At 39.2% G+C, this 18,458-nt stretch overlaps 1 protein-coding gene across 1 annotated transcript; it reads left to right on the top strand.

Annotated features, from left to right (window-relative positions):
- fbln5 (fibulin 5) lies at positions 1-18,396 on the top strand. Its single transcript, XM_074609718.1, has 11 exons — positions 1-191; positions 487-541; positions 1,114-1,162; positions 1,324-1,608; positions 11,937-12,059; positions 13,043-13,159; positions 13,309-13,425; positions 14,675-14,797; positions 15,340-15,466; positions 15,588-15,783; positions 17,645-18,396. Exons 1-11 carry the CDS (start codon positions 148-150, stop codon positions 17,804-17,806), a joined length of 1,398 nt encoding a protein of 465 aa, XP_074465819.1. The 5' UTR covers positions 1-147; the 3' UTR covers positions 17,807-18,396.
- The last annotated feature ends 62 nt before the right edge of the window (positions 18,397-18,458 follow it).

Here is an 18,458-nt window from a genome sequence, read left to right as displayed (position 1 = left end):
GACCAGACAGACAACGGTTTAATGACAACCTGGTGTCTGTTTACGCGTAAAGGCGCATAGTTGTTGGGGCGGGTGGTTCGAGTCCTGCTGAGGGGATTTGGGGAGAATTTACGGGTCGTCTGAATCTTTCCTTTGAGAAAACAAACCATGTTTTTTGAAATACGTGGCTTCAGGTTTTGCTCTTCCGCAAGGTCAGTAATCTTCATTTTGCTTTTTAAGATGCACTATCTACCTTTTAACATGCACTATCTACCTTTAAACATGCACTATCTACCTTTAAACATGCACTATCTACCTTTTAACATGCACTATCTTCCTTTTAACATGCACTATCTACCTTTAAACATTCACTATCTGCAACCATCTTGGACTCTAACCACTCTAACCAAAGACTTTGTGTTTGAATGAATGTGAAACAAGATGCTTGAATCGAGTTTACTGTCTCTGAGAAGAGTTTACTAACTTGAAATGTCCTCTTTTTTGCAGGATGTTGGCAGCTCTGGTATTTATTCTGCTTTGTATCCAGCCTGGACATGGACAGGTAACATCTTTCATTCATTTTAGACCAAGATCATGGTCTCCAAATGTTGTGCCATCTGGCTTTAAATACACAAGAAAACTGTAATTGAACTGTCAGTATGTAAATTTAACAAGGCATGGCAGATTGTAATAGATACAACTTAATATTAAAATCATATTTCATGAACAAACACCAACATCTTCTTATATTTTATACTTCTAGTGTAACACTTCTGTTTATATTTATTTATTACATCTACTACACCTGTTTTATTTGCTTTATAACTGTGTGTGTGTTTTACCTGTTATATGTTTTATCTGCCTTGTTTACTCTTGTCAAGTATTTGTTTTAAAGCACTGACCAGAAGTGGCAACTGTGAATCTCGTTGTATTTAATACGATGACAATAAAGCTTTCTATTCTATTCTATTCTATCTATTAAAATGTTGTGCCATCTGGCTTTAAATACACAAGAAAAGTTTGGTTAAATTATCATTATGTAAAGATAACAATGCATGGCAGATTGTAACAGATGCAACTTAATATTAAAATCATATTTCATGAACAAACATCTTCTTGATCATCTCCCCTCAGACCTGCACAGAAGGTTTCACTTATGACCGCAGGTCGAGACAGTGTATAGGTGAGTGATGACTTCTGCTCTTCTCTCTTATTTTGAAATGTTACATATTTTGTGCATGTCTACTAGAGTAGAAACACATTAGAGTGTGAAGCAGACTCACATAGCAGTGAGAAGTAAATGGAGCCCACAGATGTTCTGGATGCGCACGCTCTGTGTTCCAGATGTGGATGAGTGCCGTGCCCTGCCAGATGTTTGCCGTGGAGACATGCGCTGTGTGAACCAGAACGGAGGCTATCTCTGCCTGCCGAGGAGCCTGTACAACCAGCCCTTCAGACCGGAGACTCCAGCCCTGCCGGAGCCAGTCTACCCGGACGCGTCGGCGGGTTTTCCAGACACCTTCCAACCTCCAGCTCTTCCGAGATCTGTGGAGCCCAGCTACCCCAGAATCAGGTCCACTGCGCAGTGCACCCTGGGATATACTCTTGCAGAGGATGGCACCTGTAATGGTGAGTCACTGTCTGCAGACATGAAGAAGTGCTCAGATCCTTTATTTACTGTCAGTAAAAGTACATTTACAACTATGTAAAAATACTCAACTGCAAGTAAGTCATGCATTCAAAATCAAGAGAAAAAGTACTTTAAAAGTACTTGTTTTGCAGAAAAAAATGCCCCTGTGGCTGATATATCACAATATCTGGCATTATTTGATTGTTAAAGGGACTGTTTGTAACTTTCAGAAATGCTTGTTAACAGCGACACCTGTGGCCGTTAAGTCAACGAAAGTCAGCATCGGGCTCGCTCTACATAGACATGAACGATCATCGCTCAAAACAGTGAGACGACACACGTCAGCCACAATATCACTCCATATTTCACCTGCTTGGCAGTAATGTTAGCTGACCAGACGGAGGTCTCTCCATGAATCACTGCTGATCCTAGAGTTGGCTTTTCCTGCTTCAGCCTCCGGGGCTGAAGCAGGAAGCGAAACGTTATCGTCCCCGAACGCAGTCGGAGGGAGTTGATAACGTTTCTCGCTGCGGAGCCCCGTCACTTCACAAGACACGGGAAACCTCTGTTGGTCTGGAGGAGCTGCAGCATTTATTTCTGCACAAACGTCCACTTTCACTAGATATTCTCAGAGCTAAACTAACTCTTCTGCAGTGTGGAGTGAGCGCGCATGCACGTCAAGAGGTGGAGCGAGAACGAGCGCAGTGTGTCTGAAGGCAGGCAGCAGAGCATAGGAGCAGAGACTCTGGCCCTGGAGACCAAAACTACGGTCTCCCCCGCGTACTACGACCGCCGCCAACACTGTTTTGCAAGACGGGCTTCACTAGATATAACTTTGAGGTTTTGGTGCTTCCGTGTAGTTTGTATTGGAGTCTGATGGTACGTGTCCACAGGGAGTCTGAATAGCGCAGCCACACGCGAGCGCACATAGGAAACCGACCCGGTAGATTTATACGTTTAAAAAGTTACAAACGGTCCCTTTAATACTGATGCATAAGTACTTTTTACTATACTTTAAACAGTTTGGTAGTTTGGGTTGGCCTCCCTCCAGGATGACACAATTAAAATCTAAAGGGTCCTGAGATGGTTAAATGTGTAGGATTTAGCAGCATCTAGCGATGAGGTTGCATATTGCAACCAACTGAAGTTTCTCCCGTGTGACAGGTATGTAGGAGAACGGTGGCTGACACGAAAACACGTTTGTCCCTCTCCAGAGCCAGTGTTTGGTTTTTCCGTTCTGGGCTACTGTAGAAACATGACAGCTCGTGTTCTGTCAAATTGAGCTACCCGCTCAGAATGACCTACCAGTAGCTCATCCTGTCAGACTAGTCTGATGGACCTCTATAAATGTAGTCAAGTAGAATAGCTCATTCTGTCAGGTAGGTAAAAGTTATGGGCGTGCCATCTGGAATATATTTTTCTCCTCTGAATCGCACTGTTGGTCGGTCATTCTGAGCGGTAGCCCTATTTGTCACACCAACTCCGTGAAGAAAACCTGCTCCTTATGTAGATATAAATGGCTCATTCTAAGGTAACAAAAACACAACTATTCTTATTTTCAGGTGATTATACACTAAAGAAAACATACTTATTAATATTAAATATTAAAAGTTATGATTGACAAATTCGTTGCCATTTTTTTGTACTCTAATATTTCTTTTTGTTGTAAAATATTGCATAATAACACATCACATCGTTGGGCCTCAATCTCTTATTTAAATGAAACCAGATGAGAAGTTTAGTGGGGAAATGTGTCTCTGGTAGAATTGCTAACTCAGAGACATCAGAAATGTGTCAAAGGGCTCCATAGACACTGATTTTTTTTGTAAGGGTTCACAAGCCAAAAAGGTTGGGAACCATTGAATTGATTTTTAATAAAATATTGTGTTTTCTAAGCTTATCATGTGCTCTTTAGTACAACATTTTTATTGGTAAAGTAACAAGTCACTCCAGCTGTCAGGTAGGCTAAATGTAGTGGAGTAAAAAATATGATATTTCCATCTGACGTGCGGAGGATTAGAAGTATAGAGTAGAATAAAATGGAAATAAGCACTTGAGTAAATGTACTTGGTTACTTTCCATCACAGTTTGATTGACTTTTAACCTCCTTATAAGACTGTAATGGTCTGATTATCTGTTTCAGGACAGTTCAGGCATTACATCATGCTGTGTTGCAATTTTCTTGTCTTCAAGGCAGATTTTGAAACATGTGGAGGAAATACTGTACCACTGGGTCTTATTTATCAAAAGTCTTCATCTTGTCCAAAAGTGCTGCCCATTGTTCTCAGTTTATTTTTCTAGCCACACAAAAAACCTTGTTTAGTTATTCACACTGGGTCCAGCATGTGCTCCCATTCATCACAGACAGTGAATGCTGCAAATGAGCCAGAAGTCAGTTTGCTTTCTCTGCCAACACAGTGGTTTAAGAGCCGAGTGGGATCGTAACCCCTTCACCCACTAGTTCCCAAACGTTTTCATGTAAAGGACCCCTAAACTGACACAAATTAAACCTCTGACCCCCTTTTGAACATGTTGTTGTCTCAGGGTCCCACATCTGATTAGATGTTTTATTATAGAATATATGAAACCCATGACCAAAATATTCATACTTTCTGTCATTGTGTCATTTTTGGATGGAATTATTTGGTGCCTTCAAATGAAACTTGTCAGCTTGTATTTATAACAAGTCGTGTACACGATATGGTTGGCGTTCAAGTGGTTAAGTCGTGAGAACACCGCTGCTAAGCAACAGCAACATTAACGTTACTGTCGGCGTCTAGAAGCCACAGAGGCTAACAATTTAGCAAGCTAGGAAGTGGGGAATATCAACATTTTCCTCAGACATATTATAAAATTACCAAGAAAAACAGTATACGACTAAAATTACAATAACGTTATTATGCACTGAAGCATTAACTTCCATGGCCTAAGCCATTTCTGACAATGTCAACAAACACGTCACAACTCATGAATTAGGAGCTTTCAGAAACTTTCCACTTACAAGGTTGTGAATACCACAAGAGGGGGGGCATTCATATGGACTCTTCACGTGAACACGGTAAACACGACCCCAACTGAAGGCTCCAATAGTGACAATAAATGATTTCCCTTTTTGCTGGGGACCCCCTGGAATCCCTCAAGGACCCCATGGGGGTCCCCGAACCACACTTTGAAAACCACTGCCATAACCCATTTATGCAACACAACTGAAATTTTGAATTTCCTTTGGTGGAAGTGTGTTCTCTGGGCTTGCCTACAAATCTGAAGAAATTATCAAAATTAGTTAAACCGTTAAAGTGAGTTTTTCTTATTATATACTGTATTTAATCTTTGGGGTCATGGGACTACTGCTTATTTTTCTATATGTAACCGGCTGGTATATAGATAGATAGATAGATAGATAGATAGATAGTAACTGTATTGATCACAAGGGAAATTCAAGTTTCCAGAATCACAGTTCCATAGTGCAAAACATGTTCGTAAAAAGGCAGTAAAAAAGTTAGTAGTACAAAGTACAAAAAAATACATCAGATATTAAAATGCAAGGTGATGAAGAAAACTGTTAAAACTGAATATAGTGCAGAGTAACAGCTGTGATACAGGACTATTAAAAAGTGAATACAGCGCACAATAGTGCAAAACTAAAATTTTGAATTTCCTTTTGTGGACTTGTTTTCTGTGCTTGCCTACAAATCTGAAGAAATTATTCAAATTGGTTAAACCGTTTGGTTGAAAAGTGAGTTTTTCTTATCATATACTGTATTTAATCTTTGGGCACATGGGACTATTGTTTATTTTTTCCATATGTAACCAGGTGGCATATCTATTTAGGTGTAATTTTCCACTTTGTTTGGGTTTGGTATAGTTCTCAAAGTTGTTTAAAGTGTAATACATGTGTTCTTTGTTGTTTTAATTTTGAGTGTGAAGATATTTATGTGGGTTTATGCAACTTTGGGAATTCACTTTTTTGTCCACCTGCCATTGTGGTTTATGGATTCCAAAATCTACCAGACACTCAATAGATTAGAAATGTTTTTGTTGGATGGTGAGTGAAGCAAATTCAAGATTCAAGAGTTATATTTGCCATTTGCACCTACAAGTACATTGGAATTCTGAGCAGTTTACACCTCAGCTTTAAGAAAAGAAAAAAGGTAGAAAAGGCACGACAGTAAAATTCAAGCTCCTGAAGTAATTGTGTCCTGTGTGGCATCTAATTACACGGGCTACATATATATTTCATTATATTTTAGGAAAAAACTGTCAAATGTGCTCAAAGACTAAATATAGTATGATAAGTAAATGGCTTTATCTAAAAAAAAAACTAGTGTACAAGAGATATCTATGAACTCATAACAAGCAAAGATATGCACACATATGCAATGTAAAAAAAATTACATGGAAGACAGATATTTAATAAACACAATGTTAGCATTTTCAAAAATCCTGACTTTGACTATCGATAATAATGATAACTTTATTTATATAGCACTTTTTAAAAAACAAAGTTACAAAGTGCTGTAGACACTTAAAACAGAACAAAGCAATGAAAAGACACGGGGCAAAGAGACAAAGTGTTAGGTAGCAAAGCAAGTCTTACAGAGGCAATTACAAATATGAATATAAAAACAAAAGTAATTTAAAGAACAAACAGACTATGAAATAAGTACAAAACAAAAATAAACATTAAAGCATCAGAGTTAGGAATCAAAAGCAGCTCTGTGATTTAAAAGGGGGCACCGTTTCAGCACGCCTGATCTCCTCAGGCAAGGCGGAGATCAGTGTGATTTTTCATGTGGTCTAAAGATTTCAAAGTTGTACTGTTAGATACTTGCCCAAAGTATGTCCGTACCAGATTTCAAGACTTTAGGCCAATCAGAACAAATGTTGTGGCATTTTTCCTTCTACTAAATATAGTCTTTAGGCACAAATGGCTGTTTATTTCCAACCCCTTTGTCACAGGTTGCATATGTAACTGATGGTATATGAAACTTTGCGAACCGCTTTTAGATGAAGGTCAGATTTTTCTCTCCTGGAATCGTTGTAGTGAGTCTTAAAAGATGTCATGTAGTGAGCGTTGACATCATGTTTAAAGGATTATTACTGCTTAATTACCTGCAAGAGATAGATGGTGTCAGTCTTTTGCTGCAGCTGTTCTGGTCCCTTTGGTAAATCTCTGCTGTGACTTTACTTGAATGATGTGAATGTTTTGAGAAAGACAGTCCTGACATCTGCCCCCTTCTGCTGTTTATCAGATGTTAGAGTGAAACTAGATGGGCGAGGTGACATGAGGGGAAAGGCGATATTCAGCGTTAGTCATTAGAGATTATGGTTGAACTCCAGGGGAATGCATGAATCCATCAGATCACAGGGACAGATGTTGTTTGATGCTCGGTGTGCCGTCACCGAGCTGGAGCAAATGGGCCTTCAGCTCCTTGCAGTGAGGAAATCTCTGCCTGCTTGATTGATTCTGTGGAATTTCACAACCGCAAGAGATCCCAGCTGTCAGATAAACACTAAATGTCTGATGTTCTCCCCCCCCAGCTGAACATAATTTCCCAAGTGTGTCCAGCCGGGACAAGCTGTTGAAAATGGCCTCCTTAAAGTCCATTTGGGTTGTTTTGGATAAATCAGCCGTGACCCTGTAATGAGTGGAAAATGTATACATATAGTTTTCTCTGAAGAGAGCTTTGGAGTTTAGCTCATGCACAAATACGGACTGTTTCTCTCTGTAGGGGAGAAGGCCTGTCAGGGAATCGGCTCACAACCTTGTTTGGGTAAACTATACCATCACGGTGCCAAAGATGAGGTCATGTTTTGCCAAATCTGTGCCTGGAGAACAAGCATGCCTCTGTGGGGGCCATTCGTAACGGGTCCTCACACCCCTAAAGGCTGGTCTCTGTGTATTACTGTATGTGTAATGATGTAATGGCTTGTTGATTGATGCTGCTATGGGGCAGAAATTACACAGACTGTGACATCGTGTCTGAACTTGCAACAAACTTGGCTTTGTCTTTAAGTTAATGGCACTCTGCTCCATCAATGTCACTAATGGCACCAGTCTGGGAGAACAATAGAACTAATTAGGCCTCCGGTATGCGTTTATGCATTTGTGGGTTTGTTTTTCTTAAGTCAGATAGTACTACAAAAGCCTATTACAAGCACAGTTATGTTGTATTATAGTCTTATCCCTCTCTTAGCTATTTTCTGGAGCCCATCCTTGCTGCAGTTCACACAATTTACAAAGACTATTATTTATTTACCCCTAGGGGTATCTAGTCAAGCAGATACACTATGTGGACGCCAGATTGTTGAACATCTCATTCCAAAACCATGTGCATTAATAGCCTCCACTCTTCTGAGAAGAAACTCCACAAGATTTCAGAGCTTGGCTGCAGGGATATGCTCCCAATCAACCACAAGAGAGTTAGTGAGGTTGGCCGCTAATGTTGGGTGATAAGGCCTGGTTTACAGTCAGCGTTAAAGGGATAGCTCAGGTGTTTTGAAGTGAGGTTGTATTAGGTAGATGAGTAGATGGAGGTCGGCACGCTCCCAGTTTGGAGAAGTAGACAGGAGCTACTGTACAAAACCAAAGCAATGTACTGCTGTGGACAAGGGCAGCAGCAAAACATATTTTAGCCACTTAAAAAAAGGCTCACATAAAAAAATTAATTTCAGTTTAAGTGTATGCTATATTTAGAATATTTTTGGCGGTTTACCTTGCCGTGAGACAGCTATATAGTCTCAGTTCCGACCCCAAAGGTGTTTGATTTGGTCTGTGCAGACCAGTCATGTTCTTCCACAGCAATAATTTCTTTGTGGACGGAGGCCGTGTTGAAACAGGAAAGGGCCTTCCCCAAGCTGTTGACTCGAAGTTGGAAGCAGAATCATAGTGGAAAGAGTCATTGTATGGCATAGCATTAAACTTTTCCTGAAAGGAATGGTTTGAGGAAATATGCTTTTTTGATTTCTTACCAAGCGTTAGATGAGAAAATTGATACCACTACGGCAATGAAGCCACAGCCAGAAGCCAGTTAGCTTAGCATAAAGACTGGAATCGAGGGGAAACGGCTAGCCATAACACGCTGTATCTCGTTTGTTTAATCCAAACAAAAACAAAAGTATAAAAAGCCAAGAAACAGTCTGGCACAACTTGTGACCACAACTTGTTTTCGTATGGATTAAACCAACAAGATAAAGAGGTGCTGGTAGGTGGATTTTGTTATCTTTAGACGGAACCAGACTAGCTGTGAACCCTCTGTTTTCAGTCTTTATGCTAAACTAAGATAATAGTCTCCATGGCTCCAGCTTTATATTGAACAGACAGATACAAGAGTGTTATCAAACTTCTCACCAAACTCTCATTAAGAAAGTGAATACAGTGTGTTTCACAAAAAGTTGAACCATTCCTTTAGTGGAACAAAAGGGCATTTCCCAAACCGGGCCAAAAGTCACAAGATAACCCACAGACTTCACTGTGAACAGTTTTCACTTTGAGAATTACTTTCTCCCAAAGAATGAAAACTGAGGTTTATCGATAGTCTAATCCAGAATGCCGTTTGCCAGCCACAACAGCGAACATTAGCATCACATCTGGGGTCCGATTAGTTTATGTATTGTGTAGTTAACACTAGCCCCTTAGGTTGTTGTTGTGTGGAGTGGACATGGTGCTATTTAGGAAGAAACTCATTGCAAAAATGGAACACGGCAATGCAGATAATTTGCACCAGACCCGGTGTGCATAGCGAATTTTTCGCATTCCCGCACCACATTTTCGCATTACACTGGTGAGAAATGGTGGGGGGAAAAACATGTTGCTGTTGAGTTTTTCAGAATCATTTTTCAATCCTCTGTGGAGAACAAATTAAATTGTGTTACTGGATTAGTAAATATCTCAAAACTTCTGCGCATGAAATCAGAAACTAGCTGCATGACCACCAGACACTGATAATGGCAGATGAGAGAATGTTTTTGTAATTTGGGTGAACTAATCCTTTAAGCAGGAGATAAGATTGCTCAAGCACACGTTGACACACATAATCGTCATATGAACCAGCAGTTGTAAGTCAAACGATGCATCCAGATACTTTTGTTTTTTCTCCTCACATGGGACTGTAGTGTTCATTTCCGCTCGTAACTCCAGTTTTGGAGATTTTCATGTTTTTACTCGCATTGAAGGATTTCGTGCTCCTCTGTGGCTTGAGAGAAACATCCAACATTGTTGGCTTTTGAAACCAAAAATGCATAATAGCTGATCTGAAAACGAGACTGTGTGTGTGGCATTTTCCTCATCACACTGTTATAAATTGCTCTTGATCACATACAGTATTTTTTTCCATGTGATTTGAGAGCAGACGATGAACACAGCTGGCATGTTAGTCTTTGTAACCAAGAGGATCTGGCATTAAAAGCCACTGGGGGATTATTCTGAATCAGTTTGTGTACAAATTTGGTGTCAAAACTGCTCCAAGTTTTCTCAGCTTTCCTACATGTGACTGACATTTCAAATAAATCCCATCTGTCTCGTCTTCCCTGAAGCTGATCGGGGCTGTCAGTGGTGACCCCAAAGCTGGTGGGCAGCTCATGAAACAGTCTATATAAGGAGCTGAACTGAAACGCTCCTGCAGCTCGTGTGTGTGTACGTTGAAGATCTGCAGTGGGGCTGCACATGGGGTGCAGATGAAGACCATTCAGAGAGGTTTTGACTGGTAACTGCAAGCAGGTGTCGGGGGGCCGTGTAGCTGTTGGCCAGCGGCCGAGTGCTCCGGGCCTCCTCCGCCCTCGCGAAGGGCCAACGGTCCAAGTTGGCACAAAGGGCAACGGTCCCACCGACAGACTTTATCGCTTATCATAGCTGCCTGTCCAAACAAAACGCTGGGCTCCCACCCACTTCCCCCATCGGTTTTCTAGAGATTGGTGACTTCATGGTCTGAGAACCATAAACACAGTTTGGAATTTTTTGATTGGTCATATCCTCATAAGGAAATATGGCTATTATGATGTAGTGTGTGAGCTACACCAGGGGCGTCAGAGGAATTCAGATTGTAATCTGAGAAATCTTTAATCTTGTGAAAAAACAAGTGTAAGTTGATGCTGTATTGAAATGTTAAATGTTGTGTTAAGAGGGTTTTTTTTAAAAACAGGGTGGTGAAAACCTGATTGTTGGAGAAACAGACTTTTGACCAAAGGATTGCCGGTGCAATCTCCAAGCCAGCAGTCTAGTGGGCATGCTTTTGAGCAAGGCACGTAAAGCTGCAGTGGAGTTATCATCAGTAGGCTGTGCAGCTTTTATGTCTTCCAATTTCTATTTTGAACTATAACATCAGTGGTGTAAATCAGAAAAAAAGACAACGAGACCTGCAGCAATTAGTCGACTAATTGATTAGTTGATCGACAGAAAAATATTTACAACTACTTTTGATAATCGATTAATAGTTAGTGTCATTTTTCATGCAAAAATGGCAGAAAATGCTGTTTTTAGCCTCTCAAATATGGATAGTTCCTGCTTTTCTTTGTTTTATATCATATTAAAGTGAATATTTGGGTTTTGGACAAAACAAGACATTCAAAGATATCACCTTGGACATTTTTCCCCTATTTTCTGACATTTTGTAGATCAAACGATTAATTGATTAATCTAGAAAATAATCGGAAGTTTAATCAATAATGAAAATAATCGTTAGTGGCAACCCTAAAGACAACCTTTTTCCTGTTCCCACCCAACTCAAACACAGAAACTAGACGGGTCAACCTAATAAAGTGGCGCTCGCTTAGAAATAAAGCAAAAAATAAGAAAAGAGTACAAAAGCATAACTGCCATATGGAAATCAATATCATCAATGTGCTTCCACCTTATCCGTTCACTCATTTATAAAAAGAAATATATACACTTGAGAAAAATATTTTTCTGTTCTGTTTTGCTTTTGTGTAGATTTTAAGGACTAACTCCCAAACTGACACAGAAAAGCAATGTATGCAGTTTAAAGTAATCACACTGAAAGTTAGAAGGGTATTATAATACAGTAGTACCATAATAACCAATTACAGAATATTACCAGGCACTGTCAATGTATATATTAAAAGTACCTTTTTAGTTCAGTTTCTAGATTTCATTTATTTACCATATGTCCTTATGCTGTTGTGGTGATTCTTTTATGTGATTTGACTGCTGTAACAGTGCTTAAGGATGAATAAAGCACTCTATCTATGTATCCATCTATCTAGCTATCTATTTCCTTACATTCTCTACTCGGGAATCAAAAGGTTTTTTATTATTGTTATTATTTTTAATAATAATACCCTCTCTCTTTGCTCCTTCTCTCTGTTCCAGACATTGATGAATGTGAGACAAACTCTCATCAGTGTAACCCCACCCAGGTCTGCATCAATACAGCAGGTGGCTACACCTGTTCCTGCACTGAAGGATACTGGCTCATTGGTGGACAGTGCCAGGGTGAGTGAACATCAGCATGACATTATTAACATAATAGTTTTGTATATTCACGTGTATGTCATGTGCTTTAAATTAGTGTTTAAAGTTTTCTAAAAGCATACCAGTCAGCTAAACTCACTTGAGAAAGCTAATTCCTTTAAATTGTGGTGCGTTTAAGGAAGCTCTGACATTTGAAAGTCAAATTTCAGTTGCTAAAAGACGGAATTAAGTGATTTCTAGCATTTAAAAAAAGGTTGATTGTCTCAAGTCTGTGATGTTATCATACCAGGTAACAATAAAGTACATGACAAAATATTAAGTGGAGTAATTATTTATTGAGATGGTTTATTTCTGTCAAGCTTTTAAAAAAATAGTTGAAGTTGTTTTGTCTCTCTGTGTTAATCTTTTGTCTCTTTGTAGTTGTTTTGTGTCTCTTTATGGTGTATTGTCTCTTTGTAGTTGCTTTATGTCTCTTTGTAGTGCGTTTGTGTCTCTTTGCAGCTGTTTTGGTCTCTTTGTAATCGTTTTATGTTTCTTTGTGGTCATTTGGAGTCTCTTCCTAGTTGGTACATTGCTCTTTGAGTGACATTTTGTTGGTGAAGGCCAGGGGGGCCCCTGACACTTTGGGCTCCTGGGCCTGTGTCCGTTCAGTAATCCATCCATGGGTATAAGTGCTATAAACAAATGAGACAATGGCCAAGTAGGGATATCCGTGCAAGTATTTCCTAAAAATAAGACCATATTACTTGTAACACTGTTGGATAATGTAGAAAAGACACTGCTGGGTCTTCATTTACAAAATGCCATTATGACCTCTGAAAGCTCTCCTCTTGGAGAACAGCGCCCTCTTCATGTTATTTGCAGTAAAGCAGCTCAGCAGAGTTCTTGCCAAATCAAATCACTAAATTGTGAAAATAATAAAATAAAGGTTATGAAACTGTGTTTTTATTTATATCACTATAAACAGACCTACAGTATTTTGATGTCTCTTTTTTTTTTAACAGATATTGATGAATGTCGCTATGGTTACTGCCAACAGCTGTGTGCCAACGTCCTTGGCTCTTATTCTTGCTCCTGCAACCCCGGCTTCATCCTCATCTCAGACAGCAGGACCTGTCAAGGTACACACACACATAATAAATGCCCTGTGCAAAGTAACATGTGCACATACACACAAGCACTCCTCTTCCTTTGCTTTCACACAGATAAACACACTTCCATGTTGTGTACCAATGTTGTGTTAAACTCTCGCCCACTGTTGTTCCTCCAGATGTGGATGAGTGTGAAGATGAACCATGCAGTCACGGCTGCTTCAACACCTACGGCTCCTATATGTGCAATTGTGACGAGGGATTCGAGCTGGCGTCCGACGGTACCTCTTGCATTGGTGAGACGAGCTGGTCGTGGCTTTTATATTTTAATGGTGCCTAATCAGTGATCAATTTCTTTATCCAAAAGAACAGCATTTTATTACTTTGAAGCCTGTTTGTAGAGCATTAATGTTGACATCTAATCGAGTAAAACTGATATAGCAGACCTTTCCCATCTGATAAACGTGGTATAACATCACTCTAAATGAGCAAAGTTATACATTTATCAATTAGATACACTTTAGATTTATATGGTATTTTTTTCCTTTGATTATGTAATACATACTGTGTATCCATTAATCTATTTTCTATAACTGCTTATCCAGTTCAGCATCACAGGGAGAAAGAGCCTGTCCCAGCTCAGATTGGGCATCACAGGCTGACATATATACCATAGACCAGGGATCTCCAACAAGTAGCTCGCTACCCATAGTGGCTCACTAAAGGTTCAAAGAACATGTACTTTAATTTTATAACACAAAAATACTTTGTAAACCTGTTTAAAGTTCTATCCAGTCAAATTCACAGACTTTCGTCTCTTTCTGACACAAATGATTATTTGCCAATCAGCTGTCAATTAAACGAGTTACACTACTTCCAAGTTTGCTTACATCAGTTAACATTAGGCGATGTTTGCAGACTAGCAAGAGCACACTACATTTGACAATGAGTGCAGACAATAGCCAGGCTAATAAAAGGCAACAAATATACTATTTTCATAAGGAATGTGAGTTTTTTTTCCCACAAATGTGAATGATAGATCATGTGACATTCCGGCTGGTTGCAGTCTACGAACAGAGATGGTAACATGATGGTGTCATGCCGCAGCATGTCGAAAATCAAAAAAAAAAAAGTCATGTTGAAAATCATATAATACAAGTCATGTCAAAAACAAATAAAAAGTCATGCATGTCGAAAATCATAAAATACAAGTCATGTCAAAAACAAATAAAAAGTCATGCCGCGGCAAGGCCTGAAAACAACGCTAAAAAGACAGCAGTCTTTTAAGTCAGTGATGTACAACTTGGTACTATGAGCAGCTCTCGGCCACTTTCATTTATGTCAAATTAGCTATCCGAGTTAAAAAGTTTGTCTATGGACTGTGGGAGTTAAACCAGAGCACCTAGAGGAAATCCACAGACCTGGTCGGATTTGAACCCAAGACCTTGTTGCTGTTAGGCAGTAGTTCTGACCGCTGAGCCAGTGAGCGGCCCTCACAATCGTTTTCTGATTAGTATTAATCCTTTTTCTTTTAATTCCCTGTAGATTTGGATGAGTGCAGCTTCTCTGAGTTTCTGTGTCAGCACAGATGTGTGAACACGCCTGGCTCTTTTTCCTGCATCTGTCCGCCTGGATATTATGTATTTGAGGACGGCAGGAGTTGTGAAGGTAAAGTTCAGGACAGTAGACGAAGACAACTGAATAAATGTTTTTTTAAATGTCAATATGGGGTGGGCAGTTTAGATGAAGTGTCACAGAAGACAAAATATTTGGGCAAATATGAATGGAGGTGTCTTGTTGTGTATCATAATTATTTTTTATCAGGAAAGTTTAGAATATAATTTAATTCTTTGATCAATTTTGCTAGGAATATTTACCTAAAAATCACCTAAAATGTGTCTTATTTGAGGTTTTTATTTGGTTTAAAATGACATATCTGCACCTGCAATGCTACCCTGAAGATATTTAAGGAACTATAAGCTAGCATTTAGACAAGTTGCACATCTGTTTGGCATGTTTAGTCATCAGTTTTTACATCAGCTAATGTTTAAAACAAGTATCATCTTATTTAGTATTATTGTGTGCTACTTTTGTTTTTTTGTACCATTTCCAGTCAATCTCACTAACTGTATTGTTGATGCTTTCTAAATGTCTTTTCTCTGATGATGATGTTTTAACTGACTTTGATTGTTGTGTGTTTGATTTTGAAGATTTCAATGAATGTGACACTGGTAACAACACCTGTACAACAGCACAAGTATGTTTCAATTTCCAGGGAGGCTATACATGCCTGGATCCTTTACAGTGTCACTCTCCTTACATCGAAGTTAGTGACAAGTGAGTTTTTCTACCATTAGATGTGTGTTCATTATCACACAGTCATACCTAACACATTTATTTATTTACTTATATGTTGTATTATAACTTAAACTACCCCTGTGTGTGTCCTCCTGTGCAGTCAGTGTATGTGTTCGGCTGAGAACCCAGCCTGCAGGGACAAACCCTTCACTATTCTGTACCGACACATGGATTTGTCGTCGGGGCGCAGTGTGCCTGCAGACATCTTCCAGATGCAGGCCACCACGCGATACCCCGGCGCCTTCTACATCTTCCAGATAAAGTCGGGCAACGAAGGACGAGAGTTTTACATGAGGGTGAGTACTTCAGAGATCCATAACCTGTAGACATGAAGGGCAAAGGAGCATAATATGATGTATAATATTTTTATAAATATAATGCTGAAGTGTCACATCAACACACTAAAGGAATAATATTACAAATTATCATATGTTGTCTAACAATCTATTTCCATTTGCTGTTTTAAGTAGATCTTCTGGCATTCAAAAAACAAGTTTAATGGGTTTTATGTTAGCAAGCAACTACAGTTTATTTACAATAAAGAGAGCAAGAACTTGTAGTAAGCACCGTGGATTAATATACAAAGAAAACAGTGCCACCTACAGAAACACAAACTCTATCGCCAGTCAATACAATGAAGTTGCAGAAATGAGCAGGAAATTGCAGTACTGTTTTATGCAATCTATGAATTGCAGAAACACCCCCGCTGTGACGGTTTAGTTACCAAATATTGTGCCAAAATAATAATAAAAAGTCTTGGATTGTTCTGATGTGATCATGGAGTTTATTAATGAGGTTAACAATGAGAAAGTTGTATCAGAATCTATATGATTATTCTGCATAAGCATCATTAAGGAAAAAACATGGACTCCTTTGTTAGTTTTTGTCATAGTTTAGCAATTTAAAGACACCGGCCCTCATTTTATTATAGTGTACATTGGGCTCTCAAATCTCTAAATATCCTCCCAGCTAGTTTTGTGGACTTGAAAGCAATAGACACAGTTGGGGATTACAGCAAACAACGTATTTGGAATTTTACCACATTTTCTGATTTGGGTGCACTACAGTATAACAAACTGTAATTAACACCTTTCTTGCCTTTACACTAAATGTTGGTGATTTGGAAGCACTGTAACTCCATGCAGCGATAGATGTGGGGCATTACAAGAGACCTATGCTATGTGCCACATTTGGGGGATTTGGGAGCACTGTGAAAAAATGTGGGTTTACATTAAATTGCAAAATTTAGGGGTGCAATGCCAACTTTTTAGGATTTGGGGGTCAGCCTGGTTTTGGTCTTTTTTTATGCCCTAAACAACTAGGAGTATGTTTGTAATTAGAGTAGTTAGAGTTTAAGGTCATGCGTTTGATCCCATTCTCACTTTCTTTTAAATAAACATGTAGGTTTGTGTTTAAAAAGCTCACATTTAAAAGATTTAAAAAAGCAATTATTTGATCCTGAATCAAGTTTTGAGCACTTTATAAGTGTGATTCTCTGAATATAAACCATGGAAACATAAATTATTCAGTTTAGCATTTGTTTATATACCAACAGGCCTTTTCCACAAAAGACATTTTGACATGTCACAGTAGGAAAAGCACAGGTGTGAATTATAAAATATATGATGGCTAAATGACTGAGACATTGTTAATGTTATTAGTAACACTTTAACTTTGTACTTGTACTCCTACCTATATACCTAGTATAATATACTGTATAAAATATATGGCATAATCGCTGTAAATAAGGGTGAAGATGCAAAACATGAAGCACCTGACGTTGGCCAGTAGATGGAGCAATAAGTGTGTGTAATGTGTTTGGGAGGGTGACTTTTTAAATAGACTTTTTAGGAGGAATTCAAAGTATAAAGGTTCTTTGTTCCATGATTAAATTACCATACAAGTTTTTACAATATCTTTCTGTAGTTTCCTTCTGTTGTCCTTGTTTAAACAAGCCCTGGTCTTATGCAATGGATGGAAAACACATTAACTTTCCCTGACCCTGGGCTTGTGTTTGCTAGTTGTAAATGATACGATGCAGCCCTGAGACTTGGATTTCCCCATCATGTGCAGCTGTCACATTCAAGCATTTCCTTGTGTACATCCTGTACTTCATTCCTCACATTCCTCTCCCGTTGTCTTTTTTTAATCTTTTAGCAAACCAGTAATGTGAGCGCCACACTGGTGTTGTCACGGCCAATCAAGGGGCCCAGAGAGCTGGTGCTGGACTTGGAGATGGTCACGGTCAACAACGTCATCAACTTCAGAGGCAGCTCCATCATACGTCTGACGGTATTTGTCTCAGAGCACCCGTTCTGAGCGTCCCAAATGAACTTCATCTGCAGCTGATGTAATGGTTCGTTTGAGACAGCTCATCACCTTTTTTTTTTTTTTTAAATCATTATGTCATCCTCAATAAAGACACGTCTGATAAAGACTCAGCCGAGACCAGCTGATGGGAAAGCATCCTTGTGCTCCAATTCCCACCCTGGTTTAATGGACACTGAGCTTTTATGGCTGCGATATGGACTTTCAACACAGAGGGATATTTATGGTGTACAATTTCTGACATCCTCTATTTAGAAAAATGAGCTGAAAATGATGGAAATTACCCCTCACTCAATACCAGTGTATACACAATACAGTTTCCCCAGTTGTCTGTGAATTTTCATCCCTTCAGATAAGCTGTGAAAGTGACTTTTATATGCCTGAATTCAAGAGCTGTCATTGCATCATGAGTGCCATCAGATCATCGTCGTGTTTTTTTATGAGACGGGAGGAGAAGCGGTTATCTGAGCACAAGTGTAAATGTACATTTGCAGTGGCAATATTTGAAATGATGTAACAACCAGTCATTAACTGAATTATTGATCACGGTTTTTGTTAGACCAATAAATGTCTTCACCACACATCTGTCCCTGGCAGGCTCCTGAACTCCTGAATGTACACCTTGTTTTAGGATTATAATGTC

The sequence above is a fragment of the Sebastes fasciatus genome, chromosome 15 (genome assembly GCF_043250625.1).
Source record: "Sebastes fasciatus isolate fSebFas1 chromosome 15, fSebFas1.pri, whole genome shotgun sequence".
NCBI lineage: Eukaryota > Metazoa > Chordata > Actinopteri > Perciformes > Sebastidae > Sebastes > Sebastes fasciatus.
The sequence above is the reverse complement of the archived record's forward strand: the minus strand, read 5'-3'. Positions and strand labels throughout refer to the sequence as shown.

What these genes read in the sequence shown, in the direction of transcription:
- fbln5 (XM_074609718.1), top strand. Translation starts at nt 148, where the DNA reads ATGTTTTTTGAAATACGTGGCTTCAGGTTTTGCTCTTCCGCAAG. An exon ending in AGGTTTTGCTCTTCCGCAAG is followed by an intron (nt 192 to 486) that starts GTCAGTAATCTT and finishes TCTTTTTTGCAG; the next exon opens with GATGTTGGCAGCTCTGGTAT. An exon ending in TACATCGAAGTTAGTGACAA is followed by an intron (nt 15,467 to 15,587) that starts GTGAGTTTTTCT and finishes CCTCCTGTGCAG; the next exon opens with TCAGTGTATGTGTTCGGCTG.